Below are 22,293 nucleotides of genomic sequence, written 5' to 3'. Positions count from 1 at the left end.
CTTTATGGCTTCCTATGCCCTACTGAACCTAGCCCTTCCTGGTAAGCCTTCTTCACACTGCCTCTTATGTGTGCACTCTTGTGGGCTGCTTCGATTGCCAGCTCGTTGGGCACCTTCCCTGCTATGTCTGCTTGCTGCATGCCATTGCTCAATCAAAGTTCCTGGTGTCTTCAGCTCTAGTCCATCCCTTTTCCCTGTTCTCATAACATAAACTATGTTATCAGTCATAAATATGTGCCAACATAGTGTAAAACTCTTTGAGGATTTAAGTAATTAATTAGTAAGGAAACACTTTTTGGTTTTAGTGTTTTGCTTCATTGGTCTTTCCTACCTGGGAAAAAAAAAAAATCCGTTTAAAATTTATGTCTTAAAGGAATAATTAAGCTATTTCCTAGTACTTTTTATTCTAAGGTTCCTAATACAATGTTAATGGTTTCAGAACAGACTAACATTCGGATGGGTAAGGTCTAATCGCGCGTCAATGACTGCGATTCCTTAGCCCCTGCTGCCCTCTGATGGGCGTTTCCAAAATTTCTGTCATTTTGCGTTTTACAGCTTCAGGTTAAGACCTCAGACTGACACACATAGGAAAAACTGCAATAACCGATGAAAAACACGTTCCAAAGGACACTATGCAAGCGAGACTTACAAGACAAAGAAACTAAATAACTGTCCGAAAACACCAATGACAAAGCTCTTCAAACAAAAGAATTGGTGACTCTTAAAGGAACCTTTGGGTTAGAACTGCGGATCCGGGAGAGGCTCTACTTGGAGCTGGTGTACTTGGTGACAGCCTTGGTGCCCTCGGAGACGGCGTGCTTGGCCAGCTCGCCGGGCAGCAGGAGCCGCACGGCCATCTGGATCTCCCGCGAGGTGATGGTGGAGCGCTTGTTGTAGTGCGCCAGGCGCGAGGCCTCGCCAGCGATGCGCTCGAAGATGTCGTTGACAAAGGAGTTCATGATGCTCATGGCTTTGGAGGAGATGCCCGTGTCGGGGTGCACCTGCTTCAGCACCTTGTACACGTAGATCGAGTAGCTCTCCTTGCGGCTCTTCTTGCGCTTCTTGTCGCCCTTCTTCTGCGTCTTGGTGACGGCTTTCTTGGAGTCTTTCTTGGGCGCGGGAGCGGACTTGGCCGGCTCGGGCATGGCAGCAAAGGCACGGCTCTCACTCACCGACTATCACCAGTATCAAAGCAGCACGTAACACCACTGCCCATGGGAGCCCTTTTCCAGTGGGCTGCCAGTTACACGTACGGAAGCTCCCGCTCCGATGGCCCCGTGACTCTGCGAGGTCAGGGAAATGGGGAGCGTGGGGAGTTTCTGCCCCGGGAACATGTGCTTCAGTCAGGTGCAGGACAATGCATGTTGTGGGGCTGCAGAGCGATGGGTGTTGTCGTGGGGAGAAGAGCAATGTGTTCATCATCACCCCAGAGCCATATCCGCGGCTGTCTGTGTGTGCTGGGGAGCAGAGAGGTGGCAGGATCGTAGGTTGCAGGGTGATGGGAGTGATGTCAGAAATTGCAAATCCTGTGGTAGACTAGAAAGTCCTGTTTTAAATTAAGTTAGTAAATCCTGTTTTAAATTAAGTTAGTTAGCCAAGATCATTCTGAGCTTTTCTATTCTTCCTGATTAATGGTGCCTCACCTGGAGTACCAATTCTGATCCTTTCTATTCTTCCTGATTGATGATGTGTCCCTCTTGGCAGAAAAACGAAACATTGACTCGATATAGAGTGACTTAGCAGTCAAAGTGAGGAGGGGATACCTCCTCAAACGACCACCGAAGGCCACCCGAGACGCCCGCGCATGCGGAGAAGGCAATTGATGTGTCATGGTTATGTATGTAATCCTATGCATATGCACTAGGTAGTCTGAATACGTACTAGATAGGAGTAGTTTAATAAATTAGATGCAATTGTTACTGTATAAAAGGGACACACCTGATCAATCTGGTGTGCTTGATTTGTGGAATGTCCACCGGGCACCCTGCGCAGAATAAACCAGCGTCTCTCCTGAGCGTGTGAGATGGTCTGTCGCACAGCGGGTAACGACCCTGCTTTCAGGACAACAGGAGCGTCTTTGGGGCGAGAAGTGAGGTGTGTGTCCCTCGGCGCAGAGCCGCGCGTGTGTAGGGAAGGAGCGGAGCCGTGTGTTCCGTGTCTGTCGGGGCAGAGTGGTGCGTGTGGTGTCGGTCTCAGGGGGCGCTGTGTGTCGGGACATAAGGCCAATGTGCTCGGGGCGGGGGGGGCAGAGCGATCGCCGTGTCCTACGCCGAGCGATGTGTGTGTCCGTCGGTGCGGAGCGATGTGTGTGTCCGTCGGTGCGGAGCGGTGTGTGTGTAAGGGATGGCGGTGCCCCACGCAGGGCGATGCGTGTGTCGGGCGGTGCACGGCGATGTTTGCATCGGGGAGTGAAAAATCTAGTGTGCGTTTCGGGGCGCACTGTCTTTTCCGGGAGCACAGTGCGATGTGTGTGTCGGAGGCACACTGTGTGTGTGTGTCTGCACGTCATTTTACGGATGTGTGTGTGCCTATCATTTTACGGTAAACATAGGGAACGTTAAGGAGGCGAAGGATGTGTACGCTGAAACAAGCAGTGCACTGGAACACGCCAGCGGGCTGTTGCGAGAAGCTGTAACAAGCGCTCCGTGTGGGGACCCCCGAGCGCTTGGAAGGGGACACCAGGTCTTCCTGCTGCTGCTGCTCGACGACGTGGGAGCGAGCGTGGCTGCACTTCGCGCCGATCATCTTTTACCAGTTTCATTTCGGGTTTCCTCGGTCCAGCAAGCCGCCGCAGCGCCGCGCCGGCAGTACCCGCTGCCCGGGGCGCTCCGCCGGCCCCTTTGCCGATCACGGGCTATTCCGTTCTGGAAGCGGCCGTGTTAGGGGTCCGGAAACCTGTTTCTTGCACCGCTGCCGAAGCCCTTGAGCGGAGCTCTCGTACTCGTGGGTCCCAGATTAACCCTTGTCGCCCCTCAGCAGCAGGGGTGAACCAGAGGGGCTGCGCCCACTCCCGGCCGTGTCCCGGAGCAGCCCCTCTCCGCGGCCGCTGCACCCCACCCCGCCTGCCCTGTCGCGGAGGGACCGGCGTGGGGCCGGCGGTGATCCTGCCCTGCTTCTCCTCCCGGTACTGGGGCTCCGCCTCGGCTGGGTGGTGAGGGAAAAGCGATTGTACGTGCAAGTTTTCTAAGTGTGGGAACTGCCGAATATCTGTGGTTTGCCCTGTATGGAAGTCTTGGACCCCTCCCCAGACCCCCTGTCCCTCCATTTGCTGGTGCCCAGGGCTGTGGCGGAGCTCGCTCATTCGGGAAACAGCCCTCTTCGCGTTGGATTTTTGCAGATGTGTGTCACCTCTCTGCTATTCATCGCCTGCCGAAGTCTTCTTCCTAATAGACAATGGTGTGTATTGCATATTGTCTGGGAGAGAAAGCTAAGGGCCATGGAAAGAGGTGGTGGGAAACAGCTGGAATCAGCATCAGAAGGCCAAGTAAAAAAAAAAAAAAATCCCAGGCAGTACAAATCAGTTTTCCTTTGGGAGCTGATTATCAAACTTTGCCTGGCAGCCACAAGCATAGGGAAACAAAAACATATGAGCCACAAAGGTTAGTTTGATTTCTTTCTAGACATGAACTAAACTGTTTGGAGAGCTGAAAACGAGTAACGAGCTGAACTCATTGCTCAGGGTGGATCTACCAACCCGATATCAAAGGAAATGGGAACGTATCTAAGACAAAAACATTTGCACATCTGAAGACAGGGGGTTTAGCACCCTTTTCTTCTTGCAAAGCACTGTCTTTCCCAAAGGAACAGCCCACAGAGCTATTCGGCCAGCCTGCCCTCTCCTAACTTTTTGTGTTCTTTCAGCTCTTACGGAAGAACTGGTTCCCTGAACACAGACTGACATTTGGAAGGGGAGTTCTGGGCGCCGGTTCCACGCCATGGAAAATCGGACCCTGGGCCGCCAGTCCAGAGCAAAAATGCTTTAATCATCACATTAACTGTGTACAGGCAGATTTCATTGCTGTTCTACCCGTACTTCTGCATCCAATAGAATGCTGTTTCCATTAGGAAAACGTACTGCTTGTTGCTAGGACCTTCTTTCTGCCTTTCCCTTTGCCAGACTTGAAGGTGACTTGTTTGAGGATTTCTCAAGATCTTGCCCTTCACCCATGGGTTTTAACCTCGTGGCTTTGGGGTTGTATTGAGGCTCAGGCTTTACCTTACACGCTGTGCCTGGGCATCTCTGACTCCACTAGCTGCACTTCCCTGGCTCGATCTTGTCCCAGCCTCGTCCCCGTGGCCTTGCCCAGCGCCCGGGGGCTGTGGCTGTCCCTGATCGCTGCCACCATCCTGCCCCACTCACCATGGGCGGCCGCTGCGGGGCTGTGTCCTTGGTGGGGACAGCACGGCCCTGCCTGCCCCGCTGTCGCCCTCATCTCCCAGCTCAGCTGCCCTTGTGGGGCAGCCCCCTCCTGCTGCTCCCCCCAGACTTTGTGGAACCTGTTTGTCCACCTAGGAGTGTGTTTACTGAAGTTAACTTAGACTTAATATAGAATCTCCTCCCCTTTCAAATAGCCATCATTTACACATCTGTCCCCATCTAGGGTGTTAGTGATGGTAGGACAGATTTGAGGATTGAACTAAACATTCGGCCACTTCTCACAGTTCCTGAGACATCAGCCTTCACTGTTGATCCTGTACAGATTACTTTTTCTAGCTCCACATGCCATCACCTTCTCAAATACCTGATGCTGGGATAGTATCAGGGCAGGCTCCCCTTGATTTGCATAATAATGACCTATTGCTGACTTGGAGTGACACGGTTCAATACTGCATCTGCTTCTATGAATATTGGCTGCAAAGTATCATAGGTGTGAATAATACTGGACATCAGTCTGTTTTGTATTTCCTTCTCCTGTCCTTCCTACCCACCTCACCCATCTGAAGGTGCCTTCTGTTCCTTATTCCCCTTGTTCCCAGGAAGTTGCCACATACCAGCTCTCTCCCATCCCCACTCCTTCTTCTAGGGAAGGACCATTTCTCCCTTACAGCATACAAGCAATGCCTGTCATTACTGAACATGTAGCATCCACCTCTTCCCTGCCTCATCAAATGTCCTGATTCCTGATTTGTGGCATTGAATTGTGGCTTTGAGCTGTAGCAACTCAGCCAAGGAATGTCCTGAATATCACTATGGTAGGCCTAGACAGACAGGAGAAGTTTGTGGTGAGTATTCTTAAGCACCAGAGAAGACAATTTCTTTGTCCAGCTGAACAGACAATAGTTACCACCCTCACTATCTTGCTTCAGTTGTCTGTGTGCAGTCAGGCAATAAAGCAATGGACAAAGGAGAGAGCTAGTGGCAGAGGTGACATAATGATGCAAATGCAGGATATCCTGAGGAGAGAAAGCCATCTCAAGGAATCTGTGAATCAAAGCAGAGCCACACTGACCACCTGCCTCGAGTGCCTGTATGTCCGAGGGATAGTTGGCAGCTTTCTGTAGGGAGGTGGATGCTGGTGGTGGCTCCACACTTTCCTCTGCAGTGGTCATACTGACAGGTGGGGCAGCCAGGGAACTCATGAGACATGTTAAGAGAAGGAATCATCAAAAATTAGCGGTGTTATAGGTACATGCCATTGATTTTGCTGACCTAATTCTGTGAATGAGATTCACTTATTCTGCAAAGACTGGGCTGCATGCAGAGCAACCTTGTCAAGGAAGATTCCAGAATAATCTGCAAGGCCTGTAGCACTTTTTTTTGAGGAGAGAGGTGGAGGAAACAGCAGTTAGGGACTGTAGCAAACAACCACAGTTGCTCCTGGGAGCAAAAAGGCCATTGTGACTTCCTGGGTATCACCTGGAAGGAGAGGAGCACAAGCTCCTTCTGAAATGCATAGGTCTTCCCAACCCCAAAATGTCTGGGAAGGAGCGATGTATATCAGCATTCCAGTGTCTCAGCTTTCTTCTCAGTGCTCACCTGCAATGCTCTGCTGCTCATGTATCAGAGCCTACAAGGAAGATGGGTAGCTTAGGTGGCTTCCACATCCTGAAGTACTGCAGCGGATTGCACTTTTCCCATTTTGTAGTATTGCTCTCCACCATCGATCACGGGTCTCCTGAGCCAAAGGACCAGGCAGCTAGGAACTGGCTCAGCCACTCAATCTCTGCCTGCGCTGCCCGCAGCTTGTAGGAGACCTAGAGGACAGTTCAGTTCTGCAACAAGGTATATACCATTACATTTTTGTCCCTTCTTATTTCACCCTGACAAAAACCAGACCCACACAGTCGCAGAGGCCAGGCAGAAGTCAAAATTAAAATATTGTTCTCACCATCTTGAAATGGAAATGAAAACTTGGCCATGTGGCGCAGCACCTTTGCTGAGGCTGTTTGTGGAGTAGACGGCCTAAGGGAGTGCTGCCTCCTTCCCCAGAGTAACCCGCAGAGGGAAGGAGCTGGTGTTCCCCAATGCACAGGGCAGGCAACGGCAGCCCAGGCAGGCTGCACCGGGAGATCCCAGGCACATGCACAGAGTGTGCAGCAGCAAAGGAAATGTCACATTCATGTGGCATTGAAATGCATTTTCACCTGTTCATGTTCCCCCCAAAAGATCTTGAACATTTGCCTGAACAGTTAGAAATATTCGAATTAGTGATACCCAGAGTTTCCATTCTACACATCCTTCTGGTCTCCAGCTTGTGCACACATTTTCCAGACGTGCCGTATTTTGTGTACCCCCCAGCTTATTAAAGGCATGGGTTAAGCAGAAAGGAAGAGTCGTGACTGGCTGCTTTCTCTCTACCTAAGTTCACATTACCTACTGGAAAAATTAAGCCTTTTATTAAACCATTAATATACACGTATACATTCATCCAATACAGTAACATTTTCATACATATTATATTTATAGCACATTGAAACATTAAATACTAAACAACAAACTTTATAATTTGACTGATTGATTGCTCTGAAATGATCCTTGGAATTATCTCTTAACTGAGCTTGGAAGTTATCAAAAACTAGGTGGTCTGGAATGATCAAGGAGCTATTTCTCTCTTGCTTTGAACCAGAACAAAACTTTTTTAAAAAATCTGAATATTTTTGCAAGGAGATAATTTAAAAAAGAAAATAAGAAAGCTGTATCCATGGTTCCCCTTGTAATAACTAAATTTTCTGCCTAATGCCTGCCATACCTCTGGTCATGGATTTCTTATTTTAAGAGATTACTGATGTATCTGGGTATTTTAAATCTGTATGAATACAAAAACCTTTTACCATGAGGAAGAGTCCTTTGCTGGAGACTTAACAGTATGCAGTCGTAACCACTTCCCTATTGAGATATGAAGTTTTCTTACTCATGTAACAATGGTTATGAATTAGAACATCATGATAAATCAGTTTTAAAATAAAATCCATCATCCACGGACAACAGATATCTCCCAAATCATCCCAAGTCTGCAATTACATCAAGGGCAGATTTGAATTGCCTTGAGTGACTCTCTGACTTCATTTATGTTTCTGTGTACCTGGAGCACCCATAAGTCGGAATGAATTTACCTGGATCACATAAAATATGAAGCTCAGCAGCACAGGCACCAGGAAGAGCTACTTGCTTGAGAAAATATTGAAGATGCTGTGCAGCCTTAGGCAGGCCAAGGTGAAAAACCTGTTAATGGGGCTGTGCAGCTATAGGCTTAATGCATGATCTTGTTCACCCTGTTTGAAATAAGCATATGTATGCTGCAGTCCTGCCTCCTCAGCTGCGTCTGTGAGATGGATGCCTCCATATATCTCCTGAGCAAACAGTAAAAGTCCAGCACAGTCATAGTTCACTTGGTGGGATGAATCACAACACTGGAGTGCTGCAATTGGTGGCTATCGACTTCAGAAGGAACAGGCAAGGAAAGAGCTTGTTGGGGGGGGGGGGGGGGGGGGTGGCTCTATGTAAAAAAAATGGATTGATTGCACAAAGTTGTCTTTGAAAAACAGCAATGAACAGTTGAGAGCTTACGGGTAAAAATTAGAGGCCAAGCCAACAAAGGAAGCCTCATGGTTGGTATTTACTACAGGCCGCCTAATCAAGGGGAGGATGTTGATGAAGCTTTCGTACTTCAACTACAGGAAACATCACACTCACAGGCTCTGATCCTGCAGTCAACTTGACATCTGCTGGAAAAGCGGCACAGCAAGCTGTAAGCCATCCAGGAGACTCCTGGAGTGTGTTGAGGAAAATTTTTTAATCCAGGTGAAAGACAGCCCAACCGGAGGAGAAGCACTACTGGACCTGTTGCTCACCAACACAAATGAACAAATTGGGGAGGTCAAGACGGCGGCAGCCTGGGCCCAGGCCCATCAGGAACTTGAGGGATATGGGCCAGGCAAACATAAAGTCAAGACCCTGAATTTTAGCAGAGCAAACTTTCAGTTGTTTAGGAAACTAGTGGATAAGACTCCCTGGAAAACTGCCCTCAGGGATAAAGCAGCAGAACAGAGCTGGCAGCTATTTAAGGACATTTTTCTTAGAAAACAAGTGCTCTTGATTCCCATATGTAAGAAAGCAGGTAGGAAGGCAGGAGACCAATATGGTTCAGTAAGGACCTTCTGGTTGAACTGAAGTGCAAGAAGGAAATGCACAGGCAGTGGAAGCAGGGACGTGCATCCTGGGAAGAATATAGGGATGATGTCTGGGTGTGTAGAGATGGGATCAGGAAACCTAAGGCATATCTGCTGCTGAATTTCACAAGGGATATGAAGAACAATAAGAAGGGCTTCTGCAGTTGATCAGAAAAGGAAGACTACAGAAAATGTACCCCCCAATAAATAAGACAGGAGATCTAGTGACAACTGACACAGAGAAGGCTGAGGTACTCAGCAATTTTTTTGTCTCAGTTTTCCTGAGGGAATTGGCAGATGTAGTTGCCAAGCCACTCTCCATAATATTTGAAAAGTCATGGCAGTCAGGTGAAATCCCCAGTGACTGGAGAAAAGGGAATGTTACACCCATTTTAAAAAATGGTGTGATATTCCTTTATAACAGGGAGCAGGTAAAAAGGAGGACACTGGGAACTACTGACCAGTCAGCCTCACCTCAGTGATCTGGTAAGATCATAGAGCAGATCCTCCTGGAAGCTATGTCGGAGTATATGGAAGACAGGGAGGTGATAGACAAGAGGTATGGATTTGATAGATGGACTGCTGGATGAGGAATTGGCTGGGTGGTTGTACCAAAGAGTTATAGTCAGTGGCCCAATATCCAAATGGAAACCAGTAATGAGTGGTGTCCCTCAAGGGACACCTCTCTTTCACATGAAGAAAAGCTCAGAGAGTTGGGGTTTTTCAGCCTGAAGAAGAAAAGGCTGAGGCAAGACATTATTGCAGCCTTTCACTATATGAAGGGTGCTTATAAGAATAAGACAGAGAAAGACTTTTCACCAGGGCCTGTAATGACAGGGCAAGGGGCAATGGTTTTAAACTGAAAGAGGGTAGATTTAGAGTGGTTCTAAGGAAGAAATTTTTGATGACAAAAGTGGTGGAACACACTGGAACAAGTTGGCAGAGAAGTTGTTGATGCCCCGTCAGTGGCAGTGTTCAAGGCCACGTTGGATGGGGCTTTGAGCAACCTGGTCTAGTGGAAGGTGTCCCTGCCCATGGCAGGGGGGGGTTGGTCTCAGTAATCTTCAAAGGTCCCTTCAACCCAAACCATTCTATGATTCTACAGGGCACCGAGTCACATGGGCTCAAAAAAAGATGTTCATGAAAGCATTTATCCAATACCGGAGCAGGAGAAAAATGAGTCCTTGCATTTCTGACTGAAGATCTGAAAAATTTCTGTCACATCCAAATATCCCAGTCCACTGTGAGCAGTACCTTCTACCTTTTGTATTTTAATAAATGTTCTGTTTGCTTGACTATTTTTTTTTTCAGGGAAAAATAGGAGGCAGAAGTCTGTCTGTTTTTACTGAATACATCAACGTACAAAGCTTCATAACAGAAAAAAAAAGGTTAAAATCTTTTTTTCTTCAAGATAATATTTGAAATAAGTAATTAACTTTTTTTAAATAAGGTTGCCCATTAAATTAAAGGAATTAAAGGGCACTTATAAAATTATTTCCTCCTTCCTCTTCTCCACCTGATAACATTTGCAAGATCCCTTTGCATTTCCTCCTTTGCTGAGCGTAGAACTAACTGTCTATGAGTGTAAAAAACAAAATTAAGAAGTCCAGATATATGGTAAAAAGTTGGAGGACCAGAAAAATGAGCTTTTAGGAAAGCATATAGACTGCTCCAGGACTGTGCTGCTACATTAGGTGTTTGGAAGAAGGACAGAGGCCTAGCCTAAACCCAGGAAAATGCATTTGCAAAGGATCAAAAGAATTGAGGTAAAGCTACTAGTAGACTGACTCTGACATGAGTGAATAGAACAGAGTAAGATACAGAATTTGAAGGAAATCTGTATGCTACTGAACTAACCCCCAGAACTTTCTCCTCGAAGGTATGTGTCCTTCCCAGCAGATTCACTTCCATGACGATGTAGTTCACAACCCGCAATCCACAGTGGGGTCAGCAGGTGAAACCACCATGAAATATAACATCAGTAGAGACATTGGCTCCAAATCCACATGATCTTTTTTTTATACTCTCGCATATGATGTTATTCTGATGTTTTGTCTTCTCTAGACAGAAGCCCCTCTGAAATGCTACTCTTGGCAGTTTCTCACACTTTAGGTGCATCCTAGTCATGCTAAATTGGCACCACTGACAAGCTCTTAAAACTGATCTCTCCCTCACCAGAACTCCACAAGATGGTGTGTGATATTACATTAGTGAAAGAAAAAGTGAAAGAAGCCAAATGAACTAATCACCAGTGTCTCCTTTCCCACATTGTACTACATATTTTTGAACAAGACAATCCTCTGTCCAGCTCATCCCAAGAAAAAATCATTTTATGTATATTCAGTTTATCTCACATCACAAAACTCATATGGATTGGAAAAAGCCATGCCCTAGTTTATCTCAGCAGTTCTGAGGACAAAATTGTTTGATTAAGCCACTTGTTTTATATTATTTTATTAAAGAAATGCCTGCAGCCTTACCTCTGTTTTTCATAAAGAAAATATGTACACCATATTTGGGGGGGGGGGGGTTTGCACAACTGCTGATTCTGGCTGACAAAATACCTGAAGTCCAGTGTAGAAGTAAGCAAAAAAATAAACTCTATCCTAAAATAAGAACATACAAATTAATGTCTTGATGTATTGCGCTTAATCAAAAGAATTCTTTTGGAGAAGAAAAAGGGAATATAGTTTATTAAAATATTAATACAAGGACGCAGAAAACTGAGGGAAACAATGAAAGAACTTCTCGATGTTCTCATGAGATATTGAAGGTACCTGCTGCTTTAAAAGAGCTTTTTCACATTAACATTTCTGGTGAAAACCGTCTTTCTTTTACTTTTTATTAGCTCCGAGTAGAGCGAAATAGGGCATTACGTCCAAAGGTTTCATTATTTTTAAGAGATGAAGCCGCGTTACGGGAAACAACCCTAACCCAGATACAGAACGGAGTGGCTACTTTGTGTTACTTGCTTCTTTTCAAAGCTAATTTACGCTAACAAAATGTTTCCGGATTACCTCTATTTTGCACTACCGTGATGAAAAACCGTCTCGGGAACATGAATCCGCTGCCACTGTGACAGTGCTGTCAGAAGCAAAGCTTTAATTCAAAAGGAAAAATAAAAATCTCACCGCCCGGCTCCGCGTGCGATCCCCAAACTCGGGGATTATTGCCTTGCCTGAAACTCATTTTAACTCTCAGCCAAAAGAAACGCCGAAAGATAAAAATATCTTCTGTCCCCAGCAAGAATGCTAAGAAACGGGGTGCCGCGGTCACGGTTTTTTTACGGAAAACACACTTTTTTGAGAAGGAAGAAACACAAGCCGAGCGGCAGAGCGCGGGGCGGCGGGGCGGGGCGGGCTCGGCAACGCACCAATCAGCGCCCGCCGCGCTGCTATAAATGGGGGCGCCGCGGCGGGTGTTGCAGCCGCCGCGCTCCGTCCGCGCACCACCGCCATGTCCGAGGTCGCTCCAGCCCCCGCTGCTGAGGCAGCGCCCGCCGCCGCCGCCCCGGCCCCCGCCGCCAAGGCCGCCGCCAAGAAGCCCAAGAAGGCGGCGGGCGGCTCCCGAGCCCGCAAGCCGGCGGGCCCCAGCGTCACCGAGCTGATCACCAAGGCCGTGTCCGCCTCCAAGGAGCGCAAGGGGCTCTCGCTCGCCGCGCTCAAGAAGGCGCTGGCCGCCGGCGGCTACGACGTGGAGAAGAACAACAGCCGCATCAAGCTGGGGCTCAAGAGCCTGGTCAGCAAGGGCACCCTGGTGCAGACCAAGGGCACCGGCGCCTCCGGCTCTTTCCGTCTCAGCAAGAAGCCCGGCGAGGTGAAGGAAAAAGCCCCCAAGAAGCGGGCAGCCGCCGCCACCAAGCCCAAGAAGCCGGCAGCCAAGAAGCCCGCCAGTGCTGCTAAGAAGCCCAAGAAAGCGGTGACAGCGAAGAAGAGCCCCAAGAAAGCCAAGAAGCCGGCGGCCGCCGCGGCCAAGAAAGCGGCCAAGAGCCCCAAAAAGGCGACCAAGGCTGCCAAGCCCAAAAAAGCGGCGGCAGCGGCGAAGAGTCCGGCGAAGGCGAAGGCGGTGAAGCCTAAAGCAGCCAAGCCCAAGGCGGCCAAGCCCAAAGCGGCCAAGGCGAAGAAGGCGGCGCCCAAGAAGAAGTAAGCCCCCGTGGAAGAAACCTCTTGCTCCGCTCTTAAACCCAACGGCTCTTTTAAGAGCCACCCAAATTCTCTCAAAAAGGGCTGAAATAGGGGAGTTTATATTTCTTTTATATATATATATATATCGGGAGTACAGAGCGGACATGGCTTCACAGTTTTCGAGTCTGCCATAGACCAGCTGGTGAAGTGTGCGCCGTGACTGGGAGGAACTTCCCCGCAATAGGAGCAGCCCTGGGTGCTGCTCTAATCGTTACCGCTGCAATGCTGGGGAGATCGTTCGCTCATTTGAGAGCGGACATTGCCTCAAGGCGGCATAAGTACTTAGAGACTTGATAACTTACTCCATTGTTTTTAAACAGTTTTGTAGCCGGTACTTAACGCTTTCTTTTCCGCGTCCCTGTGTGCGCCTACGTGGGAGGGGAAGCACAGTGGAGGGGCGGGGTTGGTTTTCGCTTGCTACCCGGCTGTTCGACTCAGCAGGAAGCTACGATGGTGCAGAAAAAGCTTTCTTTTGCACTTGTAAATCCAACTGCAGACCAAAATACTAAACACTTTAGGTTTTGAAACTTTTTTGATGCTCTATAATCTCGCCTGTGCGCGCAGCAAGACATACTTTTAAAAACACTCTAATGTAGCATTTGAAAATCAAAATATATTCATACAAGTATGGCTTTTTTTTTTTTAGTAAGGAAGACAAGAATATTAGTGCTTCCTAAGTGTTTCCAAGCACATTTAAAGCAATTTAGCTCTTCAATGATCTAGTGGGTGGCTCTGAAAAGAGCCTTTGGGTTTCTGTGGGAAAAGCTTCCCGGGCGCTGTTCTTCTTCGGCGTTTACTTGGCTTTAGCCTTGTGGCTGTCAGTCTTCTTGGGCAGCAGGACGGCCTGGATGTTGGGCAGCACCCCGCCCTGCGCGATGGTCACCTTGCCCAGCAGCTTGTTGAGCTCCTCGTCGTTGCGGATGGCCAGCTGCAGGTGCCGGGGGATGATGCGCGTCTTCTTGTTGTCGCGGGCCGCGTTGCCCGCCAGCTCCAGGATCTCGGCCGTCAGGTACTCCAGCACGGCCGCCAGGTACACCGGGGCGCCGGCGCCCACCCGCTCCGCGTAGTTGCCCTTGCGCAGCAGCCGGTGCACGCGGCCCACGGGGAACTGCAGCCCGGCCCGCGACGAGCGCGACTTGGCCTTGGCCCGCGCCTTCCCGCCCTGCTTCCCGCGGCCGGACATCGCAGCGACTCAGGCAAACGCAGACGAAACCACCTCGCACCAACAGCGACCTGCTCCCTGCCGCGCCCGCCCGCCCGCTTATATACCGCCCGGCAGGAGCGGCGGCGCCGTCGCTGATAGGCTGGGAGGGAGGCGTTGTACCGGCAACCAATGGGAATGCGAATCGAGAGGTGTCCAATAGCGCAGCTTAGTGCGGCGTGACGACACGAGGCAGAACTTCCAACCAATGGCGATGCGCGGCCTTTGAGCCGCCGCTTTGCCCAGCGCCGCTATAAAAGAGCTGCCGCAGGAGGCGGCGTTACGTGCTGCTTCGACCGTGGTGGTAGTTGGTGAGTGAGCGCCACGCCTTTGCTGCCATGCCCGAGCCGGCCAAGTCCGCTCCCGCGCCCAAGAAGGGCTCCAAGAAAGCCGTCACCAAGACGCAGAAGAAGGGTGACAAGAAACGGCGTAAGAGCCGCAAGGAGAGCTACTCGATCTACGTGTACAAGGTGCTGAAGCAGGTGCACCCCGACACGGGCATCTCCTCCAAGGCCATGGGCATCATGAACTCCTTCGTCAACGACATCTTCGAGCGCATCGCCGGCGAGGCCTCGCGCCTGGCGCACTACAACAAGCGCTCCACCATCACCTCGCGGGAGATCCAGACGGCCGTGCGGCTCCTGCTGCCCGGCGAGCTGGCCAAGCACGCCGTCTCCGAGGGCACCAAGGCCGTCACCAAGTACACCAGCTCCAAGTAAGCTCTCTGTGCACTCTGTGCCGGAGCTGTTCGACCCAAAGGCTCTTTTAAGAGCCACCAAGTTTTCAGTAAAAGAGCTGATGCTGTGGTGATTTGTTCTTGGTTGTCTCGGAGATTAGAGATATAATGGCGTGAAAGCGCTGCCGGTTGTAAGGAACCCAGTGTATGTGCCTGTTTGCCGTAATCGCAGTGTTCTACATGTTTCTCGGTGGAGCAGAGAACGCTCACGAGTCCCTGAAAACACCCGGGGAGCCTGTTTCACTTTCACGTCAGGTTTAGGGGCGGTTGAGCAATGAAACTAACGAGGTAGGTGTTCTCTTTAAGTGCCCGATTCAAGCGTGTTCTGGATAGGTGGTGCGTCCTACCTTTCCCCGTGAGGCACCGTAAGGGAACAGGGATACATCGAAAGCACAGACGGATCAAGATCACCGTATGCTTTTTTTTTTTTTTCCCGCAACAAAAAGCTTCAGGCTGGACCTGCAACCCGCCCCCCCCCCCCCGACACACACACCGTTTAGCGTTCTCGCGGGCGACCGGGGGAAGCAAACCGGAGCGCTGCACGGCGTTCTTGCCCCCTAACGGCGCAGCCCCGCCTGTGGTCCCGAGCGCGGTGTCCGTCGCCTCGCAGCGCCCTTCCCCGGCTCTCGCCCGCTTCTCCCTCCGCCGCGCCCCGTAAGTCCTGCGGCCCGCGGGGGCGGCGGGCGGGCGGCAGGACCCAGCGCCGCCGCCTCCGCCGGGCTCGGTCCGACCTGAGTGAGGACTGCACGGCGCTGCCCAGCGGGCCCGGCCCGGAGCGGCTCCCGAGAGGGCGGTGATTGGTCGCGGCGGCGCTCGCCGCTCGGAGCCCGTCCTCGCTTCACCAAGGCGCGCTCCCCCGGAGAGAGCCGGCCCTTAAGCCGAGGCGGGGGAGCAGCCAGGGGACGTTCGCCTCACGCCAAACGCCGGCAGTGCCCTGCAGCGTTCCTGCCGCGGCCCTGCACCGCACGCGGTTACCGAGTTGCAGGACAGGGCGAGCGCTCGGGGGAGAAGGAGGCTGCCGTGCGGAGGAGCCTTTGGCGGCGGTCCCCATGCCGGGGGAACGGGGCGGGGGGGGTGTGCGTGAGGGGGAGCGCGTCGGGAAGAGGCCGAGTCCGAGGCACGGGCGGCGGGGCCCTGTTACACCGGTCACTGCGGTGGTTCCTGCCACCTCCCCGCCTCGCAAACCGCTCGCTGCTCGTGGGGACGATCCGCGCATATCTCCTCAGGCAGCCGGCGCTCCAGCGTTTTCTGGGGGGCCGGGAAAGAGCAAGCGGCCGGGCCGGGGCAGGCCGTGGCGAGAGGGGCAAGGGCGGGCGGGTTCGGCGGAGGCGGAGGGAGCGGGGCGGGCCGGGAAAAGGGCGGGTTTCCCGCCGTCGGGGGCCGGCTTGTCGCATATGCTCGCGTCGCCCAATGGCAGCCGGCCTCGCGCGGACGGCCAATCGGCAGGGAGCTTCGGCTATAAATACCGCCGCCGCCGCCGCCACGGCGCGGAGTCCGGCGGGCGAGAGCGCGTAGGGTTGGGTGCGGAGCGATGGCGCGCACGAAGCAGACGGCGCGTAAGTCGACGGGCGGGAAGGCGCCCCGCAAGCAGCTGGCCACCAAGGCGGCCCGCAAGAGCGCGCCGGCCACGGGCGGCGTGAAGAAGCCGCACCGCTACCGGCCCGGCACGGTGGCGCTGCGCGAGATCCGGCGCTACCAGAAGTCGACGGAGCTGCTGATCCGCAAGCTGCCCTTCCAGCGCCTGGTGCGGGAGATCGCGCAGGACTTCAAGACCGACCTGCGCTTCCAGAGCTCGGCCGTGATGGCGCTGCAGGAGGCGAGCGAGGCCTACCTGGTGGGGCTCTTCGAGGACACCAACCTCTGCGCCATCCACGCCAAGCGCGTCACCATCATGCCCAAGGACATCCAGCTGGCCCGCCGCATCCGCGGCGAGCGCGCCTGAGCCTCCCGCCGCAGCCCCTTCCCAGTTCCGGCAGGCACCGAGGCAGCCCACGCAGACCCAAAGGCTCTTTTAAGAGCCACTAAGTCTACAATAAAGGAGCTGTTAACGCTTTCTGTGTAACCTGAGTGTGTAAATACATTACCAAAACGTGATCGAATTTCAGTTTCAAATCCCTGTCGAAATTTCAGTGAAGAATTTAAATAAAATTATAAAACACAATGGAAAACAACAATACATCATTATTGTTTCCTAGTTCATTATTACACTAAACAAGGCAGAATAAGGAAATCCATGGAAATGATTTAGAATGAAAATGAGCAGACTTATTTTCATTTAAAAACCAAGAGCGCTAACAGCTCCTTTATTGTAGACTTAGTGGCTCTTAAAAGAGCCTTTGGGTCTGCGTGGGCTGCCTCGGTGCCTGCCGGAACTGGGAAGGGGCTGCGGCGGGAGGCTCAGGCGCGCTCGCCGCGGATGCGGCGGGCCAGCTGGATGTCCTTGGGCATGATGGTGACGCGCTTGGCGTGGATGGCGCAGAGGTTGGTGTCCTCGAAGAGCCCCACCAAGTAGGCCTCGCTCGCCTCCTGCAGCGCCATCACGGCCGAGCTCTGGAAGCGCAGGTCGGTCTTGAAGTCCTGCGCGATCTCCCGCACCAGGCGCTGGAAGGGCAGCTTGCGGATCAGCAGCTCCGTCGACTTCTGGTAGCGCCGGATCTCGCGCAGCGCCACCGTGCCGGGCCGGTAGCGGTGCGGCTTCTTCACGCCGCCCGTGGCCGGCGCGCTCTTGCGGGCCGCCTTGGTGGCCAGCTGCTTGCGGGGCGCCTTCCCGCCCGTCGACTTACGCGCCGTCTGCTTCGTGCGCGCCATCGCTCCGCACCCAACCCTACGCGCTCTCGCCCGCCGGACTCCGCGCCGTGGCGGCGGCGGCGGCGGTATTTATAGCCGAAGCTCCCTGCCGATTGGCCGTCCGCGCGAGGCCGGCTGCCATTGGGCGACGCGAGCATATGCGACAAGCCGGCCCCCGACGGCGGGAAACCCGCCCTTTTCCCGGCCCGCCCCGCTCCCTCCGCCTCCGCCGAACCCGCCCGCCCTTGCCCCTCTCGCCACGGCCTGCCCCGGCCCGGCCGCTTGCTCTTTCCCGGCCCCCCAGAAAACGCTGGAGCGCCGGCTGCCTGAGGAGATATGCGCGGATCGTCCCCACGAGCAGCGAGCGGTTTGCGAGGCGGGGAGGTGGCAGGAACCACCGCAGTGACCGGTGTAACAGGGCCCCGCCGCCCGTGCCTCGGACTCGGCCTCTTCCCGACGCGCTCCCCCTCACGCACACCCCCCCCGCCCCGTTCCCCCGGCATGGGGACCGCCGCCAAAGGCTCCTCCGCACGGCAGCCTCCTTCTCCCCCGAGCGCTCGCCCTGTCCTGCAACTCGGTAACCGCGTGCGGTGCAGGGCCGCGGCAGGAACGCTGCAGGGCACTGCCGGCGTTTGGCGTGAGGCGAACGTCCCCTGGCTGCTCCCCCGCCTCGGCTTAAGGGCCGGCTCTCTCCGGGGGAGCGCGCCTTGGTGAAGCGAGGACGGGCTCCGAGCGGCGAGCGCCGCCGCGACCAATCACCGCCCTCTCGGGAGCCGCTCCGGGCCGGGCCCGCTGGGCAGCGCCGTGCAGTCCTCACTCAGGTCGGACCGAGCCCGGCGGAGGCGGCGGCGCTGGGTCCTGCCGCCCGCCCGCCGCCCCCGCGGGCCGCAGGACTTACGGGGCGCGGCGGAGGGAGAAGCGGGCGAGAGCCGGGGAAGGGCGCTGCGAGGCGACGGACACCGCGCTCGGGACCACAGGCGGGGCTGCGCCGTTAGGGGGCAAGAACGCCGTGCAGCGCTCCGGTTTGCTTCCCCCGGTCGCCCGCGAGAACGCTAAACGGTGTGTGTGTCGGGGGGGGGGGGGGGGCGGGTTGCAGGTCCAGCCTGAAGCTTTTTGTTGCGGGAAAAAAAAAAAAAAGCATACGGTGATCTTGATCCGTCTGTGCTTTCGATGTATCCCTGTTCCCTTACGGTGCCTCACGGGGAAAGGTAGGACGCACCACCTATCCAGAACACGCTTGAATCGGGCACTTAAAGAGAACACCTACCTCGTTAGTTTCATTGCTCAACCGCCCCTAAACCTGACGTGAAAGTGAAACAGGCTCCCCGGGTGTTTTCAGGGACTCGTGAGCGTTCTCTGCTCCACCGAGAAACATGTAGAACACTGCGATTACGGCAAACAGGCACATACACTGGGTTCCTTACAACCGGCAGCGCTTTCACGCCATTATATCTCTAATCTCCGAGACAACCAAGAACAAATCACCACAGCATCAGCTCTTTTACTGAAAACTTGGTGGCTCTTAAAAGAGCCTTTGGGTCGAACAGCTCCGGCACAGAGTGCACAGAGAGCTTACTTGGAGCTGGTGTACTTGGTGACGGCCTTGGTGCCCTCGGAGACGGCGTGCTTGGCCAGCTCGCCGGGCAGCAGGAGCCGCACGGCCGTCTGGATCTCCCGCGAGGTGATGGTGGAGCGCTTGTTGTAGTGCGCCAGGCGCGAGGCCTCGCCGGCGATGCGCTCGAAGATGTCGTTGACGAAGGAGTTCATGATGCCCATGGCCTTGGAGGAGATGCCCGTGTCGGGGTGCACCTGCTTCAGCACCTTGTACACGTAGATCGAGTAGCTCTCCTTGCGGCTCTTACGCCGTTTCTTGTCACCCTTCTTCTGCGTCTTGGTGACGGCTTTCTTGGAGCCCTTCTTGGGCGCGGGAGCGGACTTGGCCGGCTCGGGCATTACAATCAATCTTTCACTACGTCTCTAGTAGAAAAAAAATTGATCGTGGAGTGAAAGTCAGCGTGAGCGCCCTCTTTTTATAGCAACGGTATGCAAATTACGGCTTCTTCTAGCCTTAGTTTTTATTGGCCGAGGGAGGATTTTAGTCATTGGTCTCCGTAGTTCATCGCCATTGGTTAGAATTCGATCCGACTTCCCATTGGCTGTTTTCGTATTGTCGCCGTCTCAGCCTATCGAAACTCGCTCCTTTCGCTGAGAGGGGATATAAGGGCGAGTCGCGGGGCTGTTTTCATTTCCGTACAGCTCTTGGTGCTGAGTCGCTGCGATGTCCGGCCGCGGGAAGCAGGGCGGGAAGGCGCGGGCCAAGGCCAAGTCGCGCTCGTCGCGGGCCGGGCTGCAGTTCCCCGTGGGCCGCGTGCACCGGCTGCTGCGCAAGGGCAACTACGCGGAGCGGGTGGGCGCCGGCGCCCCGGTGTACCTGGCGGCCGTGCTGGAGTACCTGACGGCCGAGATCCTGGAGCTGGCGGGCAACGCGGCCCGCGACAACAAGAAGACGCGCATCATCCCCCGGCACCTGCAGCTGGCCATCCGCAACGACGAGGAGCTCAACAAGCTGCTGGGCAAGGTGACCATCGCGCAGGGCGGGGTGCTGCCCAACATCCAGGCCGTCCTGCTGCCCAAGAAGACTGACAGCCACAAGGCTAAAGCCAAGTAAACGCCGAAGAAGAACAGCGCCCGGGAAGCTTTTCCCACAGAAACCCAAAGGCTCTTTTCAGAGCCACCAACAAATTCAGTAAAAGAGCTTGAACTTCATAAAATTGAAAGAGTAGCAAAAACCCGCCGCACGTTTTGAAAGGGTTGGCTGCAGCTAAACATCCGCATTAGCTGCGGGGTCCCAGGCTGTGCACACCCCCCCACACACCAACACTCCGCCCGGCCCCGCACCGCTTCCCTACCCCGTCCCGGGGGCGGGGCGGTGCTGACGGGGCTCCCGCGAAGCCGCCCGGCCCTTCCGCAGCCGCAGCCAATCCCCGCGCCGTGCGGGCTTTCCAAAGCCGCCAGCGCGCTGCGCTGCTCTCCCTGGCTCAGCGTAAAGGAGTTTGAAAGCCGCCCCGAGGTTCGCTGCTCGCTCTGCCTGTCCCTAAACTGACACCAAGCGCCTTCACCAGCGCACTACCATTCCCTAAACACCCCCCCCCCCCAACCGGGTGGTAGCTACAGCGTTTCAGCCCTTTTTGAGAAAATGTGGGTGGCTCTTAAAAGAGCCGTTGGGTTTAAGAGCGGAGCAAGAGATTTCTTCCACGGGGGCTTACTTCTTCTTGGGCGCCGCCTTCTTCGCCTTGGCCGCTTTGGGCTTGGCCGCCTTGGGCTTGGCTGCTTTGGGCTTCACCGCCTTCGCCTTCGCCGGGCTCTTCACTGCTGCCGCCGCTTTTTTGGGCTTGGCAGCTTTGGTCGCCTTCTTGGGGCTCTTGGTCGCTTTCTTGGCCGCGGCGGCCGCCGGCTTCTTGGCTTTCTTGGGGCTCTTCTTCGCTGTCACCGCTTTCTTCGGCTTCTTCGCGGCACCAGCGGGCTTCTTGGCTGCCGGCTTCTTGGGCTTGGCGGCAGCTGCCCGCTTCTTGGGGGCTTTTTCCTTTACTTCACCGGGTTTCTTACTAAGACGAAAAGATCCAGACGCACCAATACCCTTGGTCTGCACCAGGGTGCCCTTGCTGACCAGGCTCTTGAGCCCCAGCTTGATGCGGCTGTTGTTCTTCTCCACGTCGTAACCACCGGCGGCCAGCGCCTTCTTGAGCGCGGCGAGCGAGAGCCCCTTGCGCTCCTTGGAGGCGGACACGGCCTTGGTGATCAGCTCGGTGACGCTGGGGCCCGCCGGCTTGCGGGCTTTGGAGCCGCCCGCCGCCTTCTTCGGCTTCTTGGCGGCGGGGGCCGGGGCAGCGGCGGCGGGCGCGGCGGCGGGCGCGGTCTCGGCCATGACAGCGGCGCGGGCAGCACTGGGCGGCGGCGGCGGCGGCGCCCCCATTTATAGGAGCGCGGCGGGCGCTGATTGGTGCCGCCCGCCCCGCCCCGCCCCCCGCCGCCCGGCGCCCCGCGCTCCGGCTTGTGTTTCTTCGGGGATAATAAACGGGATTTTTTCTATTTTATCTGTCACCAAATTGCCCCTTTCCTACATGTGGGAGGCCGTGGAAGTGCCTATTTTCGCCCGTCGGTGTCCTGTCGCGAAAAGAGTGGGGTTTGGGTAGGGAGGGGACCATAAATCCCGAGTCCTGGAACCGAACGGAGCTCGAGAGCGCGAAAGTTTTGTTTTTCTTTGTAAATTAGAAATTGTCCTTCAAAGTTAACGAGAGACAGGAAAGTCAGTGTTAATCCTCAGAAGGTCTTTGTCACATTAGCGAATAAAGTGAACAGTTAGAGTGTCATTCTTTAAAATAAAATGGTTTCAAAGAGAGTGAGGTAGCACAAACTCCCACAAGCCGTGCCTCCGCTTCTCTTACCGAGGTTTTTACCTCTGGCTACAGCGGAACACTCAGAGAGGGATTTTTTTTGACCCGTGCTTCCAAAGCTAAAGTTTCCAGAGGCTGTGCGTGAAATAATAGACAGCGTATACTTTATTTACGTGAGAATGGGTTACTTTCTGTGCAACTCTTTGCTGCTGTTACCATAGCAAAAGGCTCTCTAATGTTAATGCAAAAAATTGGGACACGAAGACCAAAGATGAAGAGGTCTGTGTCAAATCACTGAGCTTCATGTAAGTCTCTGGCATACAGAAACAGACCACACTCTAAATAAAGCACACAGTGTTGTTTCTGTAAAATCTGTTGGTA

The 22,293-nt window shown here is 53.9% G+C and overlaps 9 protein-coding genes across 9 annotated transcripts; 4 read left to right on the top strand and 5 right to left on the bottom strand.

The window, feature by feature from the left end:
* Positions 1-44: 44 nt before the first annotated feature.
* On the bottom strand, positions 45-1,604 carry LOC142044902 (histone H2B 7-like). Its single transcript, XM_075057883.1, has one exon. The coding sequence runs from the start codon at positions 1,143-1,145 to the stop codon at positions 765-767; it is 381 nt and encodes a 126-aa protein (XP_074913984.1). The 5' UTR covers positions 1,146-1,604; the 3' UTR covers positions 45-764.
* A 10,406-nt stretch (positions 1,605-12,010) lies between these two features.
* LOC142045089 (histone H1.01-like) lies at positions 12,011-13,251 on the top strand. Its single transcript, XM_075058252.1, is given in 2 exon segments — positions 12,011-12,044; positions 12,047-13,251. Coding segments are annotated over 2 exon segments (744 nt in total). The 3' UTR covers positions 12,757-13,251.
* A 136-nt stretch (positions 13,252-13,387) lies between these two features.
* On the bottom strand, positions 13,388-14,047 carry LOC142045092 (histone H2A-IV). The gene has a single exon (XM_075058256.1). The coding sequence runs from the start codon at positions 13,975-13,977 to the stop codon at positions 13,588-13,590; it is 390 nt and encodes a 129-aa protein (XP_074914357.1). The 5' UTR covers positions 13,978-14,047; the 3' UTR covers positions 13,388-13,587.
* Positions 14,048-14,276: 229 nt separating this feature from the next.
* On the top strand, positions 14,277-14,805 carry LOC142045093 (histone H2B 5). The gene has a single exon (XM_075058257.1). It carries the CDS (start codon positions 14,334-14,336, stop codon positions 14,712-14,714), a length of 381 nt encoding a protein of 126 aa, XP_074914358.1. The 5' UTR covers positions 14,277-14,333; the 3' UTR covers positions 14,715-14,805.
* A 1,402-nt stretch (positions 14,806-16,207) lies between these two features.
* On the top strand, positions 16,208-16,905 carry LOC142045090 (histone H3). Its single transcript, XM_075058253.1, has one exon. The coding sequence runs from the start codon at positions 16,263-16,265 to the stop codon at positions 16,671-16,673; it is 411 nt and encodes a 136-aa protein (XP_074914354.1). The 5' UTR covers positions 16,208-16,262; the 3' UTR covers positions 16,674-16,905.
* Positions 16,906-17,001: 96 nt separating this feature from the next.
* On the bottom strand, positions 17,002-17,606 carry LOC142045091 (histone H3). Its single transcript, XM_075058254.1, has one exon. It carries the CDS (start codon positions 17,537-17,539, stop codon positions 17,129-17,131), a length of 411 nt encoding a protein of 136 aa, XP_074914355.1. The 5' UTR covers positions 17,540-17,606; the 3' UTR covers positions 17,002-17,128.
* Positions 17,607-18,999: 1,393 nt separating this feature from the next.
* LOC142044926 (histone H2B 5) lies at positions 19,000-19,512 on the bottom strand. Its single transcript, XM_075057926.1, has one exon. It carries the CDS (start codon positions 19,469-19,471, stop codon positions 19,091-19,093), a length of 381 nt encoding a protein of 126 aa, XP_074914027.1. The 5' UTR covers positions 19,472-19,512; the 3' UTR covers positions 19,000-19,090.
* A 242-nt stretch (positions 19,513-19,754) lies between these two features.
* On the top strand, positions 19,755-20,260 carry LOC142044925 (histone H2A-IV). The gene has a single exon (XM_075057924.1). It carries the CDS (start codon positions 19,797-19,799, stop codon positions 20,184-20,186), a length of 390 nt encoding a protein of 129 aa, XP_074914025.1. The 5' UTR covers positions 19,755-19,796; the 3' UTR covers positions 20,187-20,260.
* A 133-nt stretch (positions 20,261-20,393) lies between these two features.
* Positions 20,394-21,449, bottom strand: LOC142044924 (histone H1.03-like). The gene has a single exon (XM_075057923.1). It carries the CDS (start codon positions 21,441-21,443, stop codon positions 20,781-20,783), a length of 663 nt encoding a protein of 220 aa, XP_074914024.1. The 5' UTR covers positions 21,444-21,449; the 3' UTR covers positions 20,394-20,780.
* Between the last annotated feature and the right edge of the window lie 844 nt (positions 21,450-22,293).

Source organism: Buteo buteo, chromosome 26, assembly GCF_964188355.1.
Source record: "Buteo buteo chromosome 26, bButBut1.hap1.1, whole genome shotgun sequence".
Taxonomy (NCBI): Eukaryota; Metazoa; Chordata; class Aves; order Accipitriformes; family Accipitridae; genus Buteo; species Buteo buteo.
This window is presented reverse-complemented; position numbering and strand designations above follow the sequence as displayed.